At 62.1% G+C, this 24103-nt stretch overlaps 5 protein-coding genes across 5 annotated transcripts; 3 read left to right on the forward strand and 2 right to left on the reverse strand.

Annotated features, from left to right (window-relative positions):
* Positions 1-815: 815 nt before the first annotated feature.
* Positions 816-4733, forward strand: CHLRE_06g298950v5 (uncharacterized protein). Its single transcript, XM_001691396.2, has 7 exons — positions 816-1080; positions 1557-1716; positions 2011-2174; positions 2504-2594; positions 2936-3066; positions 3284-3486; positions 3816-4733. The coding sequence occupies exons 1-7, from the start codon at positions 1043-1045 to the stop codon at positions 4355-4357; spliced, it is 1329 nt and encodes a 442-aa protein (XP_001691448.2). The 5' UTR covers positions 816-1042; the 3' UTR covers positions 4358-4733.
* Positions 4734-5214: 481 nt separating this feature from the next.
* On the reverse strand, positions 5215-6426 carry CHLRE_06g299000v5 (uncharacterized protein). Its single transcript, XM_001691242.2, has 2 exons — positions 5909-6426; positions 5215-5766 (listed from the first exon to the last, which is right to left on the reverse strand). The coding sequence occupies exons 1-2, from the start codon at positions 6396-6398 to the stop codon at positions 5717-5719; spliced, it is 540 nt and encodes a 179-aa protein (XP_001691294.1). The 5' UTR covers positions 6399-6426; the 3' UTR covers positions 5215-5716.
* A 150-nt stretch (positions 6427-6576) lies between these two features.
* On the forward strand, positions 6577-10047 carry CHLRE_06g299050v5 (uncharacterized protein). The gene is made up of 9 exons (XM_001691395.2): positions 6577-6986; positions 7151-7222; positions 7477-7648; positions 7845-7895; positions 8026-8051; positions 8220-8328; positions 8470-8560; positions 8716-8952; positions 9247-10047. The coding sequence occupies exons 1-9, from the start codon at positions 6872-6874 to the stop codon at positions 9412-9414; spliced, it is 1041 nt and encodes a 346-aa protein (XP_001691447.1). The 5' UTR covers positions 6577-6871; the 3' UTR covers positions 9415-10047.
* A 158-nt stretch (positions 10048-10205) lies between these two features.
* On the forward strand, positions 10206-16967 carry CHLRE_06g299100v5 (uncharacterized protein). Its single transcript, XM_043063566.1, has 13 exons — positions 10206-10693; positions 10832-10912; positions 11120-11185; positions 11469-11543; positions 11768-11889; positions 12320-12443; positions 12827-12988; positions 13215-13301; positions 13669-13775; positions 14037-14202; positions 14452-14515; positions 14675-14768; positions 14973-16967. The coding sequence occupies exons 1-13, from the start codon at positions 10667-10669 to the stop codon at positions 15586-15588; spliced, it is 1791 nt and encodes a 596-aa protein (XP_042924272.1). The 5' UTR covers positions 10206-10666; the 3' UTR covers positions 15589-16967.
* A 32-nt stretch (positions 16968-16999) lies between these two features.
* CHLRE_06g299150v5 (uncharacterized protein) lies at positions 17000-23845 on the reverse strand. Its single transcript, XM_043063567.1, has 15 exons — positions 23749-23845; positions 23418-23475; positions 22961-23011; positions 22706-22798; positions 21988-22424; positions 21172-21271; positions 20989-21041; positions 20675-20732; positions 20042-20264; positions 19746-19848; positions 19344-19482; positions 19057-19105; positions 18691-18798; positions 18281-18392; positions 17000-17931 (listed from the first exon to the last, which is right to left on the reverse strand). The coding sequence occupies exons 1-15, from the start codon at positions 23814-23816 to the stop codon at positions 17865-17867; spliced, it is 1719 nt and encodes a 572-aa protein (XP_042924273.1). The 5' UTR covers positions 23817-23845; the 3' UTR covers positions 17000-17864.
* Between the last annotated feature and the right edge of the window lie 258 nt (positions 23846-24103).

Genomic DNA, 24103 nt, shown 5'->3' on the forward strand with positions numbered 1-24103 from the left:
CACCCACGCTCTCAGCCCCTCCGTGCATGTAGTAATGACTTGCTGGTCAAGTGGGAGGGCGGTCCTCGCTCGCCTGAGGTCGAAATGGGCGGGTTTTGGCCCGCCAGTCATGCGCCCGATGGGCGCGTGTCGGTCCGATTGGGCCAAAGTGTGCTGGAGAGAGCAGTAACTCACTCCATATGTTATTTAGATACCCAATATTGCATTGGAATGTATCCCGGGGCAAAATGTGAGGCTCTGCCGACCGGCAATTTCGCGACCGAGGCCCCTCGAGGAGCCATTTTTTCAAGCCGTGATTGATGCCGTGTCTACTGTCAGCTATAAGAATGGGAATTCAAGGCTTTGCTAGGGCTAAAAGCAGCTCTTCGTGCACAATGTCGGGGCATGTCGCTGCATTTCGCGAGCTCGGCGAGCGGGCAGGCCGCGCCAGGGCTTAAAACAACAAGTCATAACATACATATGTCATGTATAAGCATTAGGCAAGGTTTGGTCTTTGGACGGTGCGGCGTGTATGGGCACGCCCCGAGTGAACCCGGGTTGGGTGCATCCTGGCCCTAGATGACGTGACGCAGGTCAGCCGAGATTTGTCCAGCCACGCGCACGTCCGAGCACAAGACTACCGGTATGGCGAGGAAGTGGCTCGCTGGCGGACGGAAGGAGTCATGAAGGGAGTATAGTCAGGGACCAAAGCTTGATGGGCATCGTGCCTGCCGTGTTTTGGCGGGGGGCGGGGGGGGGGAGGGGGTGACGCAGCGGCGGGTTTTCGGATGGGGCCAAAACCCATCATCGAACTCGAGTCCAGCTGTGATCATATCCACAAGCACTATGCTTGAGCTGTATAGAAAGCTTTGAAGTAAACTTACAGAAGCAATCAGAGAAGGCGCGAACCAATCGCCAGTTAGATCCTTACTTCGTTTTTGCGACGAGAGCGCACACCTCGGCACTTATTATACTCATTATGCAGCTGGCTGTTATCTGATACCTGATATCTTAGACAGGCACCAGTACCTGACGCGGACCAGGAAGCTGCGAAGCGGGACTAATGCCCGGCGCCCCGAACGTGCTGGAGGATGTGCACAGGTGCGTGCGTGACCCGCGATGGCATCTCACGTCCCGGCCACATCGGTGGCAGACTTGCCAAATACTCGACAATCAGAAGGGCTGTGGGGGCGTGGGTTATGGGTGTATGGTCCATGCGCTTGGGGCAGAATGGCTGCGTCACCTGTATGGGATTGGTCATGGGGAAAGGTGGCGTGGGTATGCGGGCTAAATAGGGGAGCGGGGTGGGCCGCGGGGCTATGGCAGGCCTAGCAGTGCTGCAATAACGAGTCTGCCTAAAGAGCCAAATCGCGGCAGCCGTGTGACAGTGTGCCCAGTGAAGATAGGCTCCTGCTCGGTGACTCTCCCATACCTACCCAAGTACGCAGTAAACTTCCGCATACACAATCGCTGGTTCCGCTCCTGTGGCGCAATGTTTGCTTGTGCATGTTGCACGCACGACGTCAACCCCCATCCTTTGCGCCTTCTCATCACGCTGCCACCCGCCCACCCCGCAGGTCGTGTGCCGAGGTGGCAGCGCTACACCGGGAGCACGTCAGCATCAATGACGCCGCCCTGGCGGAGCTGGCGGCGGAGCTGGCGGCAGCTGCTGACGACGTGCGGGGCGCGGTGCGCGGCCTGCCGCTGCCCATCCGGTTCCACAGCTTGGAGCAGGAGGTGGGGGCGGGCGGAAGGCCGGGATAGTCGTCCGTGAAGAATACGTGCAGTGCCGATGGGGGAGAATCAGAGTTCCAGGCATGACCTCTTAGATGACGGCGATGTGGAATGTCGGGAGGTTCTTGGGATGACGACATGAGCACGGCACGATCCATGCACGTACAGGCAGCGCGGGCAGCGCCACCACCATTACCTTGGCCGACCTCTCGTCCACATCGTGGCCCGCTATCACACGTATGCACCCCACCACCCCCACACATGCCCACACGCGCCCCACTGCCTCACACCTCGCAGCTGACGCTACTGGCGCTGTTCCACCTGTTGGACTTCGGCTCGGGACACCTGGCGCGGCCCGAGTCGCGGCGCCAGAGCGGCGGGCGCGATTGGCGCGAGGCGCTGCAGTACGGACTGCTGGGACTGCACCTGGGCGGCACACGGCTGGACAGCCACAAGCTCAAGTGAGGGAGGGGGAGAGGGAAGGCGGGGGAAGAGGGAGGAGGATTGGGGAGTGCGTGTGTAATGCGTGTTGAAGGGAAAGGACAAGCGCGCATGCATGTGTGTTTGTACGCGTTGGGGCATGCACAGGTGCGCAGCATGTTGGGCAGTGGGCAGAGGGATGGTGCCGAGCTCCTTTCGGCAGCGGGCAAAAGTGGCGAGCTCCCGCTGGGCTTAACGGCGTGTGTGGTGATGGTGTGGACCGGTGCTTGGGGCGCGTGGGGAGCCGCTCTGCAATTGGTGCCGCTGAAAGCATCCCCACGCGACCTTATCCAACCCCGTCCCCTCCCAGGTCTTTCTCCATGTACGACATGAACCAGGTGTTTGGTCTGGACGCCACCGTGGAGGTGCCGGTCATGCCGGGAGTCACCATGTCCAAACCGGTGAGCAGGGGGGAGGATGGAGGGGGTTGTAGGTACCGGTGAGCAGGAGGGAGGAGGGAGGGGATTGTAGGTACTGGTGAGCAGGAGGGAGGAGGGAGGGGATTGTAGGTACCGGTGAGCACGAGGCAGGATGGAGGGGAGGAGGGGGTAGTGCACCCCAAACCAAACTAAACCAAGGCCCAGCAAGCCCAAAGAGCTCGGAGGAGGTGTGGGAGGCTGCGGATTGTGCGGAAGGCTGTGGGGCTGTGTGGTGGCGGCCCATGCCCTCGTTGCCACCCCAAGCCTCTGCCGCCCACCCATCGCGCTCCCCACCACCGCCACCGCCACCCCTCACCGCTCAGGGCCCGCTGCAGCCGCTGTGCAAGTCACTGCTGGCGGCACTGACCGACACGGGCGCGCAGCTGGCGGAGGCGGGGCACAAGACGCCGGGGGAGCTGCTGCTGGCCATCGGGGAGGAGCTGGCCAAGGCGGGGTGAGGCACAGGGGCTGCAAGCGGGAGGGTTGTAGAGGGGAAGGGGCATATTCAGGCCCTGTGGGCAGCTGTGGGACCGGGTTGCAAGCCGACCGGCGCCACGAAAGGATGTGCAATGGACTTATGGTGAGGCTGTGGCGTTAAGCGCGCAAACCTCGGAGAAAGAGATGATAACGCCACGCTACGCCCTTCCACAAACCACGCGCACCTCCCGCAGCCGCACCTCCGCCAGCGCCTTTGTGGAGGAGCTGGTGGACACGCTGCCCGCCTTCCGCGACACAGTGCTGTACGACGGCCGTACACTGGTGCTGCAGCGGCGGGCGCAGAACCTGGCGGCGGACCTGGCGTGTGTGTACGGCGGGCGGGAGGGCGGCGGCCGGTTCGCCTTCCCGGACGTGGACCAGCTGGCGGGGGACTCCGGTGCGTGGCGTGGCGTGGCATGGCGCGGTGTGGCGTGGTGTGGCGCGGCATGGCGTGGCAGGAGCCCGGGGGTTGGGCTTGGGGTGAGGTTGGGGTTGTTTGTTCCAATCCAAAAGGGGGTTGTAATGGGGCACAGGGATAGGGGTGCAGGATAAGGCAGGAGGGGCGGGATTTGGATTGCTGGAATGGGAGCTCGAGGTGTTTCGAGGCGTGCCGGGTACCATGACCTGACCGGCGAAAGCCCCCAAGTGCATGCCGTTGCTGCTGGCCTCGTGTTTTTCACTCTTCCTCCCGGTCCCACCATCGCACCACCCCGACCCCCGCCGCAGGCCCCACCACCATCGCTGCCCTGCGCGCCAAGGGCGTGCTGCAGGTGGCGGACCCCGACCTGGCCGCCACACTGGACAGTGGCGCCGAGTTGCCGGCCGGGCCGCACGAGCGAGCCCTGCGCGCCGCCGCCGTCGTCGCCTGTGACCGATTGGCAGCGGCCGCAAACGCCGCAGCTGGGAGCAGCGGTGGTGCGACGGTGACGGAGTCTGGCGCCGGGCAATCGTTGCCAGCGGAAGCGGATGCGGAGGGCAAGGAGGCGGAGGCGGAGGCGGGGACCGCAAGCGAAGGCGCGGGCGAGGGTGCGGGTGCGGAGCCGTCAGGCACGGGGGCGGCGACAGCCGCGTCTGCAGCCGCACAAGCCGGAGGCGACAGCGGCAGCCGCAAGAGCGGTGCAGCTACTGCTACTGCTACTGCTGCTGCCGCCGCTGCTGCCATCCGGCCGGTGGACGTGGGCGCCTACCTGTGCTACCTCACGGAGCCGGGCCGCGAGCTGGCCGACAGGGCCAAGCCGCACGTGACGCTGGGCGTGACCGGGTACTGATGAGTGGCGGCGAGTGGGGATTGGGATCCCCTGCTAAGAAGGGAAGTTGGCCGGATGCCAAGGGGAGGTACGGTAATGGGTGCCTGCGGAACAAGAGCGCATAATGGCTGCCGCCTGTGCGCCTGCTGTGCCGCAAGCGACATGTGCAAGCGACATGCGTAGGACAGGTCCGTGTGATCGGAGTGCCAGCATGCGGTTGGGGCATTGGCAAGAGGTGCTGTCGGAGTGCGGAGATTCGGACTTCGGAGAGGCGCACGCCAGAGGCGAAGAATGCCCTGATACCGTGGCCTGATGCGTTGGGGCGAGCTGCCCTGTGCAGGTGGAGACAGCAGGATGTGACTGTGCTGGACAGGCGTGATTGTAACAAAGAATGTGTGTTCCCGAATGCGTACGACACTACGACGTGTCACTTAACTACCTGAAGGAGGTTGGGTGCTGCGATGTGCAATCTAGCACAAGCCAATCTTGGCGCTGACAGCGTGCTGGTTTTCACAGACCGGTTGCTGTTGTAGTCTTGCTGCTTAAGATCCTTCGCTGTCAGCAGCGCTGCCTTTGTTTTGGAGCTGGGAATAGCGCGCACTCCACTTACTGCGTCAGCACCCCCACCATTCTCGTGCGCTGCATTCGAACCCAACTGACAGCTGCTGACCGTTGACACCCCTGGTAAGTGCCGAAGCCGGACACGTCCATACCGACCCCTTGTCGCTGCGCAGACCACGACTCTGAAATAGCCGACAGCCGCTTCTTGTCGCTTTCCCACACCGGATGCTGCCTGTAATCCGCAGCTGCGAACACCCATCGCCCGTCGACGGCTCCTGGTGGCACGCCCTGTCCCAGGCACACCCAAATCGCTGTCTCGTCATTTCATGATTTACATTCACACTATGTCCCAACTGCACCGGAGCAGGACATGCACCCGCACCTCCAACGCCATTACCCCAGTCCAAAAACGCGACACATACCTAGACCGCCACCCCCGTGGCCTATTTACTCCACGCGGCAGTCTTCACCCCCCGCACGGCGCTGCCCGCGCCACCGCATCCTCGCCTATAACCTGCCCCAGCTCCGTCCATCTGAGCCGGCTGCTATCGCCTCCAAGAGCCTCCTCCGGTGTTGCATTGCCGGCACCGCCCCCGTGCGGCAGGCTGTGCCACACGGGGCACGGCGGGCTGAGCAACTGCCTCCTGGAAAATGGCAGTGTCAGCCTCGAGCCCAAGTCCGCTGCAAAGCTGCACCCTGGTACGCTGCTTCCAAGCTGCTAGTCCGCCAGCGAGCGCCCAGCACCGCCGAGAATTCTGCCTTCCGGTTCAGCCACAAATTGCTCCACTGCTGTCAAGCCCGCTGGGCCTCGAGACGCATTTAAGCAGAGATCGAGGTCACCATGAACTTGCTCAGGTCCTGGCGGTGGCCTGCGCAGCAAAGAGCGAGTGGCCATGTCTCAACACGCAAGCAAAGAAATCGCCCCACATCACAATTCAAGAGGATATGCTAACGTTGCCATGTAATTCCCATTCAACGCACGGCCCCGAGCAAATTGGGCTGCGCACGCACCCTGCTTCTTGCGGTAGTGCTTCTTGGGGCGCATCTTGTAGACGATAACCTTTGGCCCGCGCAGCTCCTCAATAACCTCAGCCTCCACAGCAACGTTCTCCAGGTAAGGCTTGCCGACGGTCAGCTTGCCCTCGTGCTTCAGGGCCAGAACGCGGCCGAACTTAATCTTGCTGCCCACGTCCACCTTCAGGCGGTTGCAGGTGTACCACTTGCCGGGCTCCACAAACATCTGGGTGCCGCCAATCTCCACAATCGCGTAGGTCGCCGGGGCAGCAATGGTCAGGGGCGAGGGGTGCACCTTCTTCTCCGCGACCTCAGCGGTGGCGGCCGCCTGGCACACAATAGACTGCTGCTGGCGGCTGAAAGAGGGGGCAGCGGAGGAAACGCGAGCCTTGGCCGCCACGGGGCTAACGCGGCTGGCCACAAAAGGAGCGCTGGTGCGGGAGGTGGCGAAGCCCGCCTTGCGGGACAGCATGTTTGCGAGGGCCATTTTGAATCTAATTGAGGTGGGCTAAACGGGCTTCCACACGAAGCTGTGCAAAACTTGGACTCCTTTGCAAGTTGCCGAGGTCGCCCATGCAGCGACTCGCGCGCATGGTCCCCCCGCGGTGAACAAATGCCGCTCGCCTTCTCACGTAAACAATATAACTTGCTTACCAATACTGTTTGCAATCGTATACGTGCGGCGCAGCGTGCGGGATACGTCCCATAAACACCACTGCATAATCCGCGTTAGCCAACGAGCTTCCCCAGCGCCCCCGCGCGTGCACTGGCGGCTTTCGGCACTAGCCAAGCCTTTAGGCGTAGACTGGGCGCCTGAGGCGCGGACACACAGCCGCACCGAGACGTTGAGCGTTTCATCCGAGCTCACTCACGCGCATCGCCGGCGGGACACTGCGCACGGAGCCCGCGCGCGTGGACACCTGGGCCCCTGCACGAAGGGCCCCTGCGAGACGGAAGCAGATGGCAGGTGGAAAGTCAAACGGCACGGGCGCGGCGGACGCGCACGTGCGTACCTCGCACTTGACCCTGAAAGCTGGGGAGGACCCGCCCCCGAATGTTCGCATCTACAGTGACGGTGAGCCCGGATACATGCATTACACGACAGCAGACCTCATGCTCCGGCGTATTATGACATCAGGGTGGACGGCTGCTGTGCGGCGTATAGGGCGGCTACAGCCGTGGGCACAAACGCAGCACATGCCTTACCTCTCCTCACCTGCAATGCTACTGCCGCCGCAGGCATCAAGCCGGACGCGCGGCAGAACCTGCTTGTTCAGATCCTGGCCGGCATCACGATGTCGATTTATGTAGGCAAGTGCATTCAGCTGACAGGAAGGTCTGGGCGCGCTCCCAGGGCTCCAACTGGATAGTGATTCCCACACTCGGACAGCGGACACGGCCGCACATAGCGGTAACAGCACATTCGGTCGGGGCCTTGGGACTGTACCCGGCATCTAAGCATGCCGCGTAACTACTCGCGCACCGTGCATCCGCAACCAAAACTTTGCCTCCATTCTTGAGCTCAACCCAACCTCATTCCTTGTTTGGACGTTCCCCGTCCCAAGGCTTCATGAACTATTTCATGCTGCTGGTGGTGCTCTCCTACTGGAGCCGCATCTGCCGCTATGTGGTCCTGGCGCTGCTAGGCACACTGGCGCTGCCCTGCAAGCCCGTGCTGTGGCCTGCCTTCAACAAGCTGTGGATCTTCAAGACCTGGCGTCACTACTTCCACTACAGGTGCACAGCAACGGGCGGCTGAATGCCTTGGTGTATCGCTGGCGGGCAGGACGTGGGCCCGGGTCTGCATGTGCTGTGCCGCTGCGCTGCGTTGCTACTCCTGCGCTTTGCTGCACGGTCGCGGCGAGCAGCGGCCGGCGATGAATTTAGAAGACACTACAATCTCTGTATTTGTCGTCATGCTTCGTGCGTGTAGTTTCCTGATTGAGGAGCCGCTTGACCCCAACAAGCGCTACATCTTTGTCGAGTGAGTGCGGGGACTGCAGCACAGGCATTCTACATGTGGCCAGGAAGTCAAGGTTGTATTGTTGGCTTCGGCTACTAGTATGCTCATTTTCTTACTCCCAGCCACTTTCGCTGCCGCCCTCACCTTGCAGGTTCCCGCACGGCGCGTTCCCCATTGGTGAGTGGTTGTTTGTCCGGTGACGGCTGTGCGATTACCCGACTGGACTGACTGGGGTCACGCATGGTGCTTGGCCTGGCTCAGCTCCGCAGGTGCCTTGTTTGTCGCAACGCCTTCGGGCAGTGCAGTAATGCGCCCGCATTCCTTCACTCGTCCTTCCCCCCGCAGGTCCCATCGTGGCGGGCACGCTCATGCAGACTCTGTTCCCGCACATGATGATCTACAGCGTGGCCGCCTCCGTCGTGTTCTACATCCCCTTCTGGCGCCATTTCATCACGTAAGCTTGCAACAGGACAGACTCCCGCTGGGTCTACAGCAGTCGCCGACATCCCGATTTCGCTAGGAAGAGCCGTACCATGCCGAATATGCTGCCGATCTCTCGGATTCACTGTGTTGCAAACCCTGGGCGCTGTTGCAGGTGGATCGGCTCGGTGCCCGCAACGCCCGGCAACTTCAAGCGGCTGCTGAAGAAGGGCAGTGTGGCGGTGGTGGTGGGCGGCATTGCCGAGGTAGGCGCGCCTAGGCGATGGGATCAGGGTCATGCTCTGAGAGGGGTCGCGAAGCCATTCAGGACTGGCCACTCCGGCCAAACCAGCTACCATACGCGCTGTTCAAACCCTCCCTTTCCCGCTCCTGCTTGCCCACCTGCCCCGTCCATCTGCAGATGTACATGGGCAACAAGAAGAAGGAGCGCATTAAGCTAGTGGGCCGCCGCGGCTTCGCACGCATCGCGCTGGAGGAGCAGGTGGACGGCATTGTGTGCGTGTACTACTTCGGTCAGAGCCAAGTGCTGGACTTCGGGCCCTCCTGGCTGGCGGACTTTAGCCGCCGCATGCGCACCAGCTTCGGCTACCTCACGGGATGGATGGGGCTGCCGGTGCCGCGGCCCATCCCCATCTACGTGAGTGGGGGAGTCGGGGGCCCCGGCCTGGTGGCAAGTCGCTTTCACGAAACTCGGCGCTCTGTGTACAGTATGTGGCCAAGAAGTAGAGGGGAAGGAAAACGGATGGCAACCACGAATACTCAAAAGCCATACGCCACGGAAGGGTCAGACGCTAGGGATGTATCGTTGCTGCTCGGCTGGCGGCCACATCATTCAGCACTGCCCGTCACCGGTCTCGCGGCACGTGCGGCTGCAATGCTCGCTGCATCCGCGTCAACCTTGCCGCCACTGCTCGTGTACACGCACACGCAGATGGTGAATGGGAAGCCCATCCCGGTGCCCAAGGTGGCTCGTGACTCGCCCGAGTTCGACAAGGAGGTGGATAAGCTGCTTGACGCCACCATCACGGAGCTGGGCGAGATGTACAACAGGCACAGAGGCGAGTACGGCTGGGGCGACCGCCCGCTGTCCATCGAGTAGATGCCCAACAAGTGGATTGGCACAGTGGTGCCCTTGAAATGGCATGGCCAGAGTGAAAGCGGGATGGATCGTTGGAGATGGTTATGGAGGGGAGGAAGGAATATCTTGAAAAGGCCACGCGGATGGGTTCGTGAGGCATGCAGGGCCTTTCGGGTTGGATGGGGGTCGCACTAGTCGCACGTGCCGCGTGGGCACGTGTGTGCCGTAAACCTTTTATGGTATGGTGTGTCAAGACTAGTCTAGACGTACCGATGGCTATATGGTAGCTCAGCTATGCGAAAAGCTGCGAAACGGGCTGGCATTGCCTTTGGGTGAACGTGCAAGTGTTGTGTTTAGATGCAAGGCAGGTGGATGCAGTTGTAGGTGTAGCAGACCTTTACATCAGCACAGTTGGCTAGATAGGTCGCGTCAGCCAAGGAGGGAGCTCTGCGTTTGATTGGGTTGATGCTGCCAGCAGGCGGCATTAAAATGGACGTGGCAAGGGAGCAATAGAGCCTTTGAAAGAATGCCATATCCTGAAGACACACGTGCATGACGCAAGGGTCCCGTTGCTGAGCTCCTGACTTGATCATCCCTTGGATGCTGTCACGCAATGTGCTTCAAGTGCGCCGCTACTAACCTACTACCGTATGGTCACGGGTGCTCAACATATCACCGCTGCTGAGCGGTCATTACCTGCAGCCCAAGTGCCCAACCCTGCCCAGTGGAGGCCCACCCTGGACTTGCGGGTCACCATCATCCTCCACAGCCCCACTTGCACAGTCTGACACTGCAGGACAGAACGCGGGGCATTTAGGACGCGGAACCGCACTTGCTGTAGGAGCGATAGCAACCAAGCACTTGCCCGATGTCACTCGGGAACTCGTCCATGGCGATGGGCTGGGTTAAGGCGAAAGCCCATCAAGCGGCTCGAGTGTGCTCGTGGCTGGCCAAGCCATTATTGACTGCCCAGTTTTAACAGCATCTTATCAAGCCCCGCATCCACCTAACCAAGCTGTGGAGACACGACATTTTGGGGGCGCGCACCGTTTGCACAACACGACTGACTGGAACAAGTCTATCTTACATACATACCCAGCAATGCCAAGCAATTCTCCGGGCAGCTCGCTGCGAAGCTTGCTGCGGCAGACGAAGGGCGCTATCGGCCAAAGGCCGTCTTAGTCCGCGCACCGCTGTCAAATAGGACAGGGTTGTTACGAGTATAATTAGAGCTTACTGACCGGTTGCGACTAGTGGACCCGCAGCGGACGAAATGCCGAGCCAGTACTCGAAGCTGCAGGTTGGCCTGGGTAACCCGAATGCCTAGTTGACAAAGGGGGCACTGTAATCGTAGGAGAGGCTTGAAGGGACTCACTTGGGGCCTCGGGAACTTGAGTCGCATCCCACATGGAGTTGACCCGACCCTTACTCGACACAGGCAAACAAGTTTGACGCGTGGAAACATGCGTACATGCATTTGGGCAGCCGGGCAGTCACTCTTAATGACCTAAGACTACAGGTGCGTGAGCAGGGGGGCAAAGGGGGCTCCGGACAAGGTGTGAGGGTAGGAGAGGATGAGGCAAGCGCGTGCTGTGTAAGTTTGTGGTGGGAACTAGGCCAGCAGCGCGTGGAAGGCGCGTCCCGCGCGTTCGACCCGTTTGTATATTTCAAGCCTCAAGGTCGCACGTTTCTCACTCATGTCATTCGTGGCACTGTGCACTTGCAGGGCACGTCAGCCTGCATCCTGCAGCTGATCGTGACCACGGTGCTGCCAGTCGTGTGGTACCTCATTGTGAGTGGTGGAGCAGGGAGGAGGAGGTGGAGGAGGAGGAGGAGCAGGAAGGGAGATACTGAGCAAGAGGCACTAGGAATGTGTAAACCAGGCGCAGACTCAACACAAGGAGGCATTGCATGCGGTAGCAGTGCGCGCTGGGTGTGTAGGCGCACGCGGCCGTGGGCAGCCTCCTCCGTTCCTACTGCACATGCCGCAAGACTGCGCCCGGCACCGCCCCCTGTGTTCACGGTCTCACATACGGTACTTGCCGCGCCCGATGGCCCCCTGCGTCCCTTCGCAGTTCTACAACAAGGACTCGCGCCTTACGCCGGTCCCCATCCTCACGTGGTCCATCACAGCCTTAGCAGCATGCCTGGTGGGTCAGGGCACAGGGACAAATGCGGGTGCGGGGGAAGGAGCGGCGTGCAGTGCCGGAAATGCTAGCTGCTACCAGTTGGCTATGCAGACAGCATGGGTCTGGCCTGGGCTTGGCAAGGAGTCGCCCGCCGGCGCACGAGGACGCAAGTGTGCGAGTCCATACGCCCCGCCGCAAACCAGTTGAGCCAACCCTGGTTCCCGCGCACCGCACGCACCGCGCAGGGCATCTCGGGCTTTGTATTCCTCAAGTCGCTGCTGCTGGGCCTACACGCGGTGCTGGCGCTGGCGCTGAGTGCGGCGTTGGGCGTGTTCCACACGGAGCTCTACATGCTGCTGGTGGACCGGTGAGTGGGGGCCCAAGAGGGGGGCGAGGGATGAGAGGAGAGGGGTGGGAGGACGGCGGAAGAGGAATGCGAGGTGTGAGAGGAAAAGACAGGAGAAGGAGGACGGGTGATGGGAGGCGCAACAGCTGGCAGCAGGGAGCAACTAAGTGGCAAGTGAACTAAGAGCTAGTGGCGATTAGGGACGAGGTCTCCTAATTTGCCAAAGGAGACGGGTAAGTGGGAACTGTGGGCGTGGTAACGTGTGCACATTAAAGACGGTCAGGAACAGTAGTCAAACGCCTCTGCGCATGCTTCACACCTCGTATTGATTTGCGCATTGCACCCGCCCTCCACGTCTGCCCTCCCGTCCCAACCACCCAACCCTGCAAACCCCCCTCCCCCTGCGCGGCGCCTGACCCGGCGCCTGCCCCACGCCCTGCCCCGCACGCAGCTGCGAGCGCACGCAGCTTAGCTTCAGGGGCTGCTCCACATGCGCCTGCGCCGCAGCCAACAACTGCACCCGCGCCGCGCTGGCCACCGGCGCATGCGTGGGCTGCAAGGCCTGGTCCACAGAGGTACGCGATGAGCGCTGAACACACGGCCCGACGCAACCTACTGGGTTGGCGCCTTGGCACCTCTGGTCGAGCGCACCGATGCAGCCCAGCCGCAACGTTTTTGGATGCTTGGCAGACAGCATAGCATAGCGTACCTAGCACACCGCGAGTCCCTCCCTCCCTCCCGACCCACTACCTCACCCATCATCACCACCCATCCCCATCACCCATCCCAGCGCACACCTCCACAATGCCCTCTCCCTTCCGATGCAACCCGGATGCCTCCCGCCAAGCCTGCCGCCCCGGCCTGCCACTCCCCCACCCACCCACCCCCGGTGCATCCTGTACCGCTTTTCCAAACATCCCTGCAACCCCCTCCTCCCCCCTCCCACACACACACGCAGGTGTGCTCCGGCGTGGACACGGCCGCCTCCGCGCTGCCCTACATGGGTGTCATTGAGCTGCTGTTCATCGCGCTGCCCGCCGTGTGGAGCTTCATGGTGCTCATGCGCATGGAGAAGGAGCACAACGACGCCGCAAACAAGCTGCTGTACGCGCGCTCCGTGGTGGGTGGTGCTGGGGTGGAATGGGATCGGATGGGTGGGCGGGCGGGCGGGCGAGGGTAACGCGTAACGTGAGTGGACGGGCCGGGATCACCACAAGCCATCCCCACGATTTGGCTCCGCTGGTTCTGATTCTCCGTTGTTATAGAATGATAACCCCTCCCCTCGTCACGCACCACCGCCATCCCTCTGCACGCCGCACACGCCTGCCTGCGTGCCGCACCCTCAGGTGAACCGCGAACTGGACCGGCTGGAGGCCAAACGCGGCCTGGACGTGGATCTGATGGTCTTCAAGCAGCTGCTCACAACCATGCAGGTCAGGGGGGAGGGGAGGAGGAGAGGGGGAGTGGAGAGGGACCAAAGGGGGGAGGGCGGAGCGGGGGAGGGGGTGCGGGCTGGCAGGTAGGATGGGGCTTCAGGCATACAGCGGTGGTGGGGGCGATGGCGGAACAGGGAAAGCGTTGCATAGATTGCATGTTAGTTGCCGGGTGGCTCGCCTCATCAGATGCGGTCGCGTGAGCCTGTCAGCGACGCATGCGTGTGCGTGTCATTGCGGCGCATTTAGTGCACACATAACGCCATGCAACCAACGGCAGCGCCGCACTTGAGTTTCTGAGACCGTCACTCGACCCGCCTCCTAAAGAGCAGTTCCTTCTGCGCACCGCCCGCCACCCCCCGTGCAGCGCCTGGGCACTGCTCGCGACCGGGCCGCGGTGAGCTCGGCCTGCGAGCTGCTGGGCCTGGATGCGGAGCTGCTGGCGGTGGAGTTTGACGAGGAGGCGGGAGGCAGGTGAGCGGCCGGAGGGGTACGGGGGGGTGGGGATGGATGGGTGGGTGGCGGGTTGGGCGGGGAGCGGGCGTGGCTGAGCAAGGCGTGTTGTCGGCCTCACTGCGGGCCGAGCTGTGGCCCAAGGTTTGTACTGCTGCTGCCTGTACCACCGTGCGCTGATCCAGGCAGCAGCAGCAGCAGCAGCGGTAGCGGCCCCGCATGATTGCTGCCATGCCGGCGCACGTAACGCACCTCGCGCACACCTGTACGCACTCTCACCAGGTACGGCAGCGCGACCGCGGGCGGCGGGCATCACGTGGGCCCCTCCTACAAGGTGGGCTCCGTCACCACACGGCACGAGGACTACCTCAAGCACATGGCGGCGCAGGGCGGCGGCGGCTTCCTCAACTCCTCCGTGACGCTGCCGGCGCCGCCAGGCACACCACAGGTGTGTTTATAGCAAAACGAGCGGTGTGTGCGGCAGGGGAGGTTATCATCTTTGGCGCAATCCTTCGTGCCGGTCCGCGCCCCATTGCGCCGTGTTGTGTTGTGCAGCGGTTTGTGCACAGTGGACAGATGTTCGGTGTTCGTCTCTTGACCAGTCGTGTCCTTGTCGTTGGTTGGGCTGGTCGAAGCCCGAGGGAACCTGTTGCCTGTCACGTGTTGCGACACGTCCTACTACTCTTACGCCGTGCAGGGCATCGCGGCACACGCCATGCCGCATGCGCCGCCTCTGTCCATGGCCGCGCATGACCTGCAGGGTGGGTGGAGAAAGGCGCTCTCGAGGTCTCGATCGATGTCCCATGTGAACACGAAAGCTACACCTTGTGTCGCATCACTCGCATGTTTATAGCTCAATCATATACATTGTCTTACGTGCACGTGCCTCACTGCAAATCGGTGCCCCTATTCCTTTGCAGCCGACCGTACGCGTGCTCGGGCGGAACTGCCGCACGACCCCAACAGCCCGGGGCCGTCAGGCTACCGCGAAACGCCGGTGGAGCAGTGGGACGAGTAAGTCGCTTTGCCAGATGGCCTTGGAACAGGATAGGACAACTCATATGCCTATGGGAACGGCGTGGTGTGGGACGCCATGGCTCCACCAATATGACCAGCGTTTGGACGCATTGCCACCATCCACACAATCAAACCCGGCCCGTCCCTAACGACCCCGCTCTCCCCACCCGCGCTGCTGTGTTGTCCGCTCCCGCCCCGTAGGGACCCCGAGCACGGGCAGTACGCTGATGACACAGACTACTACGACGAGAGCAGCTATGAGCACGGCGAATACCCGGAGGGCAGCGAATGGGTCACCGACTACGAGGACGGGCCCGCAGCCATTGCGGCAGCAGGCGGCCTGGCGGCTGGAGGCGCGGCCGGCGCAGCAGCAGCAGGAGGCGGTGCCGCCGAGGGCGAGGCGGCGCCGAAAAAGAAAAAGAAGAAAAAGAAGAAGTCGGAGGCTGGCGCGGAGGGCGAGGCGGCGGACGGGACGGTGAAGAAGAAGAAAAAGAAGAAGCGGGCCAGCGTGGAGGGCGGGCCGGAGGGCGGCGCCGCTGGCGCGGCGGCAAGCCCGGGTGCGGATGCAGACGCGGGTGGCGAGGCCGCTGCGGGCACGAAGAAGAAGAAGAAGGGCACCAAGAAGGGCACCAAGAAGAATGCGGTGGTGCCGACGGATGCGGCGGACGCGGGCCTGCCGGGCGGTGTGATGAACGACATGGACCTGGGCCTGGTGGATGCAGCGTTGGAGGAGCTGGAGATGGGCGTCGCCAAAGAGAAGAAGGCGAAGAAGAAGGCCGGTACGGGCGGCAAGAAGGCGCGAAAGAGCGACGCGTAGCATGTTGGCATGTGTGCATTCAGGTGCATTTAAGAATGGTGCATGCGTGTGACTGGACATGGGTGAATGGAGGATGGGCGAACGATGCATGCCGGATGAGTGGCATATGGGCGCCGAAGGAGGGTGCTGGGTGCACGTGCACACTATCCCCAGGGCCAGAGCGAGGGCCCAAGGCGGCGCTAACGACATACTGCCCATGCACACATGAGGAGCCTTGAGGAGGAATAATGCAGCTAGCTGCTAGCACAGACAGACGCTGACTGAACCTGGTGCATGGGACTGTCACTGGCACTATGCGGCAGGCTGTGGTGCCGTGTCGGCTTGATTGGGTCTGCCGATGGGTCCGGGATAACCCTTAGGACTCTACACCGCACCTCTCCCATTATGGCGGCCGTGCCGCTGTTGATGAGCGTCCTGCTGCCCGTGCTGGCGGCTGCATGCGCCTGAGGGCACACCTGCCACTGCCAGCGATGCGGTTGATCACTATGCTGGCGGGCTGAAGGTGCCGGAGAGCAGTACAATGGCGGTAACAAAGAGTGCCGCATGATCTGACTAACGCACGCATGGAGGCAGGGACGTGAAACCGGTCCGAATGTCCGATACTACCGTATCCCTGGATGCACGGGGGGAAGGGGCGGCCAGCACTTTCACATTTGAGAACCTTCCCAAATGCCGTACGTGATGCAATTTCGCCTAGGTTGCTGTATGAGTGTATGTGACCTGAAGGAGTGCTCAGCAAAGATCCATGAGGCTTAGATAGCTAAAGGGGCGTCGCTGCCAGTCGTCTACACTTAAGCCCCCAAGCCCCCCAAAACGTCTACGCTTCCCCCATTTTTGCGCCAAAACCGGCCAAAAACGTCTACACCTGCATCGATGCGCGGCACCCAAACCCAAAATGTTTTCTCCGCCTTCGGCGGATTTTGGACAGATTTCTACAGTGTAGATGGAAGATACGAGCACCGGTTACCGGCTGTTATGTTGGCCTTGCCACCATCGGTTAGCACGTGATGTGCAGCCGACTTGAACGTGAACACGTCAGATGACGCGCTATTCCGTGCTGTAAGCAAATGTCCAACCTCGTCTGCGCGGCCGCATCGTGAGCTATGCTAGCCTTCCACAGAAAAAGCAGGTCCTTCCACAGAAACAGCAGGCCCCGAGTAAGTGGAATCCGCAGAAGTAGTGACCTGGTTGGGGGTGGGACCGCAGACAGACACCATGCCGCCATGCACACGCGTGAATGCAACGTGGGAAACCCGCCGGCATAATAACGCCCTACCCAGCCCTCAGGGCGGGCGCGACTGGGCTGCCACCAAATCCAACGTGCCTGGCTATCATCATGCCTGAAGCCTGCAAACCTGGCCTCCCCTCCACCCCCTCCCGGCCCTCGCCCCCCTCGCCCATCCCTCCCCCTTGATGGGAACGCTTGGGACAAGACCCAGCTGCCTGGACCTTAGTCACCGCCCTGCGTCATGTAGGCGTGTTATAGCCATTCATGCGAACGGTGTCACAGTGTACCTCAAAGATGGAAGTGCGTGGCAGCTTGGGGCGTGTATGGCCCAGCCTGGGTAGTCACACCCTGCGTCATGTATACGCGGCTCGAGAGGCTAAGTGCATGCACCGGATGTATGGCCAGATGAAAGGTTGCAATTTGCAAACAGGCCCAACGGACCATAGTTGGTGTACATCGCGAGCGTGGCGACATGCATTGATGTGCCATGGGTCAGCAGCAGGCGGCGCGAAACTTTTCCTGTTGCCATATTCCCGTGTTGACGACAACTAATCCCGCTCCCACCCGGCCATTTGTGAGTAGATTGGGCGTGCCGTTTGACCCGTGCATCATATTCACACATCTGCGTTGTGCGCAATCCTGTACACACGCCTTGCAGCGCATATTGCATGCGTATGAATACACGATCCTGCCTGACCTGAACTACGAGGCGAGATTAATCCCTTGGCACTCAATACTATCCTCAACTTGGTCTTGGGCCAAATGCTGGGACATGCGGTCCCAGTGCACGTGTCTTGGTCACGCACAGGTCCGGAGGTAGATGCCCAATGCACCATCCACTCCGTTTCCAATCCGTCGTCCCCACTGTCGGGCGGACATAATCAAGCCCAGCCCCAGGTCACAGTGCAGTACGGTAGTCTAAGAAGCATCAATCCCCACTTTTAATCAATACTCGAAAGCGTCATGCTCGACCATGACATGATGAATAGCCAGCGCCTGGACTGTGGTAAAGCTGTCTCAGGCACGGCAATATTCTCAGAAGCGCCGGCTACGGCAGCAGCGTTGTCGGGTAGGTCGGGCAGCAGTCCATACTGTTGTCAAAGATGGAGCCGTGGCTGCGAGGAGCGGGCAAGGAGGAAGGCGGCATGTGGTCACGCACGTCAGGATGGGTGACAAACGTTTTATCATGTGCTGTCATTGCACCAGCGCCTGGGGGTTAAACGCACGCCGGTGCTCACCGGGACGTGCTCTGCTCATCCCGCCGTCTCATATGCCAGCCTGGGGGGCCATTCCCTCGCTAACCGACCCTGCTGGCCTAGGCCCTGACCCGCTCCCCACCCCCCATGTGTCTCCGCCCTTGCTTGGTCCCCGCCGCACTGCTGGCACCGCGTATGTACGTATGTGCAGTGCTTCCGTCGCTTCCCAGTCACCCCTCCCCCGCCCCACCCACCAGCCCGCACCCACCAAGTGTCGGTCTCCGGGCCCAAGCAGAAGTCATCAATGGACACCGAGGCCTTCAGCTCAAAACAGATCTCGCCCTGGCTCGCCTGCTCGATGCTCCAGTCCAGGGGAGTCACTGCAAAGATTGCAAACACAAAGAGGGGGCCCAGAGCACGAAAAGGGGTAAGGAGGGAGTCAAGAGCCCAGAGACCGGCATACAGTCATGCCAGGATTGGGCTCAGCCTGCCAACCTGCTTCCAGTCCACTTCCACGGCCGCCTTGCTGCATACCGTCAACCAGGCACTTCCCACTACGAGCCCGCCGCGGCCATGTATGTGCAGGCGGTACACGCGGCACCGGAAGCCCCGCTAGCTCGCGCTCACCCTCTGCTGTGACACCTACCGTGAGGAAGCCCCGCTCGCGCTTTCACTCACCCTTGAATGTGGTCTGGCCCACGGCGCCCCAAGTGGAGGCCAGCCAGGTGGCACTGCCGCCCTTGGGCTTGACGCGCACGCCCATGATGGCGCGGCGGTAGCTCTCATCTGCGTTACAGGGCAAACGGGAAACCCGGCATATGGGTACCTTGGGTACGCAATGACTCTAAGAAGCAAAGCAGAGCATGGTAACTGGCTGGGGTGATTTACCGGGTAAGAAGCAAAGCAGAGCATGGTAACTGGCTGGGATGATTTACTGGGGGAAGGAAGGGATTATGTCTTGCGCCCCGCTGCCAATGCATGACGGCAATGTACCGCCATACAGATTGCGCCAAAAGCTTCAGGGCACGCACATTCCCTACTCACCGGCAAAGAATTCAACCTTGTTGAGGTTGGTGCTTTTGGCGCACTTGTTCTGTAAGACCGTACAGCATCACAGCAGGTACGAATGTCAGCAAAGGGGGCAGCATGCAGAACTCCTCCTTTCCACCCTGCGCTGGCAGCCGCCCTGCCTGCTGGCTCGGGTCGCAGCGCAAAGTGCTGCTCGCACGCTGCCCTGCCCTGCCCTGCCCTGCTGCACACACTGCCCTGCCGCGCACACACACACACACACACACACACACACACACACACACACACACACACACACACACCTGGGGGTCGACAAGCTGGTCGCCAGAAACAGTGTAGGTCTGGAAGCAGTACAGCAGTGTGTTGTTGGACCGGCCCCGGCCGGCCTCCAGGACGTACGGCACCAGCGCGAAGGGCGTGGAGAACTGCGTCTTCTTGCACCTGCAGGCGCGGGGCAGGAGTGGTGGTCGTGCGTGGCGTTACTGGTGTTGGTGGAGTGTTGGTGTGATGTACATGGATGTGTTTGGTGCATTGTTGGTGGCGTAAGAAGGAAAGCGGACAGCAGCTTCCAACGCCGTGCCAATGCACGGGCGCAGCAACAGCCACAACACACCAGACCGTAACAATTCCAGCAAGACAGTGCCTCAGACCCCGCGCCTGCCGAGCCACCGTTGCAACATCCCGACACGTGCCGCGCGACTCACTGGGTGTGGGTGGGGAAGGGCACGTCGTCGAGGGCGCAGGCGCGCGAGGAGGCGCCCATGCTAAAGCACTGGCTGTTGGCCGAGGTGATGGAGAACTGCCAGCCTGCAGGGCGCGCAGCAGAAACACACGCGCGACAGCGCACACACAGAACGTCAGTGGCTCGGCACGCTCTCGAGGTGGCCAAGCAACCCAGACTTGCTGCGTGGCGTGCAGAACCGTGCTGAGTCGCATTACCGTGCCCTTCTTGCCGCCCCTTCACCCACCCATCCAACCCATCCCACCCATCCACACCTACCGTGCCAGTAGGACGAGCATGCGGGGCCGGTGATCGACTCCATCCACACGTTGTTGGCCTGCTGCGTGGCCCAGTCCTGCATCTTCTTGGCATCCGCTTCCGTGTGGAAGCTGCCGCAGGTGGTCCACCTGCTGGAGCCACAGCTGGCGGGCGTGTAGCTGAAGCCCTGGGCCAGCTTGATGCCCATCTGCTCGGCGGCGTCGTTGACGTCGCCAGAGATCAGCTGTACGGCAGAGGTGGGGACATGGTGGGGTAGGTTTGCCTGGCTGGTGCTTGGAGGTTGAGGCGTGTGCAGTTGTGGGTACGGTGTAGATGCACCATTGTTCGGAAAGTGTGGGCTTCGCAGGACCCGAGTGCATGAAGGGGCGCATGTGGGCAGACACTGGGGTGGGGGGAGAGGTAGATAGGCACCGCGGCCCCGAGGGCGGTCCATTGACCAGCATCCCAGGAGCATTGCCTTAAGCAGCCCCCAGTTGCCAGCCAGCCTAGCTTCTCTCCGCCTCAAACTGTCCCCTCCCTCTCATAAACCGCACCCCCAGACCCTACTGCCCCGCAGGAAGCCACCCCCTCCCTGCCCTTCCCAGACACCCCTCTCCCCCCCCCACACACGCACATGCTCACTGCGCCACCTACCCCCAGGCTGTCCAGGCAGCGGCCCTGGTTGAAGTAGTACCTCTTTAGGAAGTCAGACCTGCGCCATTGGAAGCAAACGCACGGCACGGTGTCTTGGGTTAGTGTCAGTTCTTCCCGACCACGCCCGTGCCGGCTGATTTACACCGACCCCTCGTTACTAGCGCACTGTGTGCTCCCGCCTACGCAGCCACAGTCCACCTCCAATCTGCGCGCATCGCCGCTCTGCCTTCCCGCAATGGCGGGTTACAGTGCCGGCAGTGCGGTTTAAGCTAGCACTCGCGACTGGGACAGCGACGATAGGCGCCCCCGCGCACCAGACGAAAACGGGGTATGAGTCGATGTTGAAGCTGATGCAAGCCTGGCACACCTGCAGTCAGGACGGAGCCGGGTCCAGGATGTTTGTCAGCGTTATGTAGAATGAGTAGAACATATTGGCGTTATGTTTATGTAGCGGGTTTAGGACGCCAGATGCAGTGGTGATGGCTGGGCGCCCTTACCGGGGGAGGAGGGGGAGGGGGCGACGGCGGGGGCGGACGAGGAGGGGGCGGGGGAGGGGGTGACGGCGGGGGAGGGCGGGGAGGAGGGGGAGGGGGCGGGCTGGGAGGAGGCGGCGAAGGGGGAGGCGGGCGAGGGGGCGGCGGCGGAGGAGGCGAGGGAGGGGGCGGGCTGGGAGGAGGTGGGGGAGGGGGCGAGGGAGGGGGAGGAGAGGGCGGGGGCGGGCGGGGAGGGGGAGGGGGAGGAGGCGAGGGGGGCGGGGGAGGAGGCGGGCTGGGAGGGGGCGGGGAGGGAGGAGGAGGGCTGGGAGGAGTGGGAGGAGGTGGCGACGGGGGAGGAGGGCTGGGAGGAGGAGGCGACGGAGGAGGGGGAGGCGGGGGCGACGGGGGAGGGGGAGGAGGAGGCGAGGGAGGAGGGGGGCTGGGAGGAGGAGGGCTAGGGGGAGGGGGAGGGGGAGGGGAGGGAGGAGGGGGAGGAGGAGGTGAAGGAGGAGGGGGCGACGGGGGAGGGGGGCTAGGTGGAGGAGGGGACGGGGGAGGAGGGGACGGGGGAGGAGGAGGAGGGGGCGAGGGAGGTGGGGGAGGAGGAGGAGAGGGAGGGGAGGAGACGGGGAGGGGGCTAGGGGAGGGGCGTAGGGGAGGAGGAGAGGGGGAGGCGGACGTGGGGGAGGGGAGGAGGAGGCGAGGGGGAGGAGGAGGAGGAGGCGAGGGAGGGGAGGGGGAGGAGGGGAGGGGGAGGGGAGACGGGGAGGCGGCGAGGGGGAGGGGAGAGGGAGGAGGGGGAGGGGCGGGCTGGGGGGAGGGGGAGAGGGAGGAGGCGGGGAGGGAGGAGGAGGAGAGGGAGGAGGGGGAGAGGGAGGCGGGGGGCTGGGAGGGGGAGGAGAGGGCGGGGGCGGCGACGGCGGGGGAGGGCGGGGCGGGGGCGGGCTTGGGATGCCGGGGGTGGAGAGAGGGCAGCAATCGTTCTGGCTGTCGAACAGCGCAGCCGAGCACACGCCCTTGGGCAGGCCTGCGGGCGGCACGCACAGCTGCTCCAGGGTCGTGCAGCCGGGTGCGTTCTTGCCGGGGGCCAGCGTGATGCAGATCTCGGCGCCGTCGCTCCACAGGCCCAGACCCAGCTGTGTCAGACGGAGCACGGTGCTGCCGGCGGGGCCGTCCGTGGGCTGGTCAAACGAGGTGCCGACCTTGGTCGGGACGCCGTTGACCGTGGCCTTGACCACAGAGCCAAACACGTCGCACGCCGTGTTCACGTTGAACTGCGGGGGCGGGGCGGGCACGAGCGTGGCGCACAGCACCGGTGTCAAACCAAGCAGCTCGGGTTTGCTCGCCACACAGGTGCACCTGCCCCACCGTCATCAGGCTACCCTTTACTTGTTGTTCAATTTAAATGCGTAGTGCCACCTCTGCACGCATCAAACATGCACCGACAGTGCCGCCCAAATATCCATCCCCTAGCACCCTCAGCCCCACTCCACGCCACTCCGCGCCACTCCACGTCACCCCACGCCACCCGGCCGCCCACCACCCGGCGACCCACCTCGATCTTCTTGAGATCCGCCTTGTTGCAGCAGTAGTTGTTGCAGCCCGCAGGCACCTTGGCGCTCAGCCGGAAGCAGTATTGGCTGTTGCCCTGTTCGTCCGTGACAACAGATCAGCGGGCAACAACAAAGCTCAGGCCCAAGTGATCCAGAGGTTTGGAGTCAACAGATGCCTTCAGCCGCCGTAGAGGCAAACAACAAGTTGCCGAAAGTGTGTTCATGACTATGCCTTGTCGCGCACTACGCGCACCCACCTTCGCGACGACCACATCCGCAAGCTTGTAAGCCGATGGCGACTTGATGCACTGCCGGGCGTAAGTAAACGGGGCAGGGCATGGGAAACCGTGTCTTAGAAGCTGACAACCTGGGGCCTGGACCAAACATACTTGCAGCAATTCGACCCGGCTAACGACGGGCCAGGAGCAGCATGGTTGGTAGTGGCAGCAGGGCATCAAGTGGCAAGCAGCTCCGGCCGTCTCCGTCGTCCACGTTCCGGCGGGCTTTGCCGGCCTGGCCACTCGATTCGCCTGCCACGGCCTGCCCACCCGCAAAGCACCCGCCCTCGCCCCCGCTTTGCTGATGTTCCCCAAAGGCCTGATCGTCGTTGAGCGCTGCTCAACGTATCATAGCACGAGTCGCTAAGTACCCGGCAAAACCTGGCGCGAAGCTACCGCCCAACCCACACCATGCTCACTTTTCCCGCGGATTTACCTTGCAGAAAGGGAACTGGGTGTAGAGACCGCTCTGTGCGGCAGCAGCTCCAGACGCCCTGTACCGTTTGGTATAATAACACCGGTTATTGCGTGGCGTTGGCGCGGGACCTTGCAAGCGCGTTAGCGAGCATCAATCGGCGCTTGCAACGCTGGGCCTTCCGAGACTCGATCACAAGCTGATGCACTACTGCTAGTATTTTCTCACTAACTATCTACTAGCAACCAGCCACGCCGAAGAAGCAGGCACGCGGCCACCTCGGCGTGTGAGCGTGGAAGAAGCAGCCATCTATAGTATTACGCCTACATCAGGCTAGATTCACGAAACTCACAGCAGAAAAGAGGAGAGCGCTACTACCGCCAAAGCCCGAAGGCCCGAGGCTCCGGACTGTCGACCCATCGTGCCAGGGTCAATTTTACAGCCTAGAGACTTATTTGATTGGAGTGTGTGCGCCCGGGGGTAAATCAAATGGAAAGGCCAACCCATTGCGGCCCGATGCAGCATGGCGGGCGGGCCAGTATGGCTTGGATTTTTCTTTGCCTTCAAGCGAAGACATTAACGCGAACTCAGCATGTCCAAGTGTGACGTCACTGGGGTTCGCGGTGGCCACTCTGACGGGCTTCGAGTAACCGAGAGCACATTTCTGGCGCATTTTAGTCCATTTATGTAATTGGTGCTTGGCAAAT

This window comes from Chlamydomonas reinhardtii, chromosome 6 (genome assembly GCF_000002595.2).
Source record: "Chlamydomonas reinhardtii strain CC-503 cw92 mt+ chromosome 6, whole genome shotgun sequence".
Classification (NCBI taxonomy): Eukaryota; Viridiplantae; Chlorophyta; class Chlorophyceae; order Chlamydomonadales; family Chlamydomonadaceae; genus Chlamydomonas; species Chlamydomonas reinhardtii.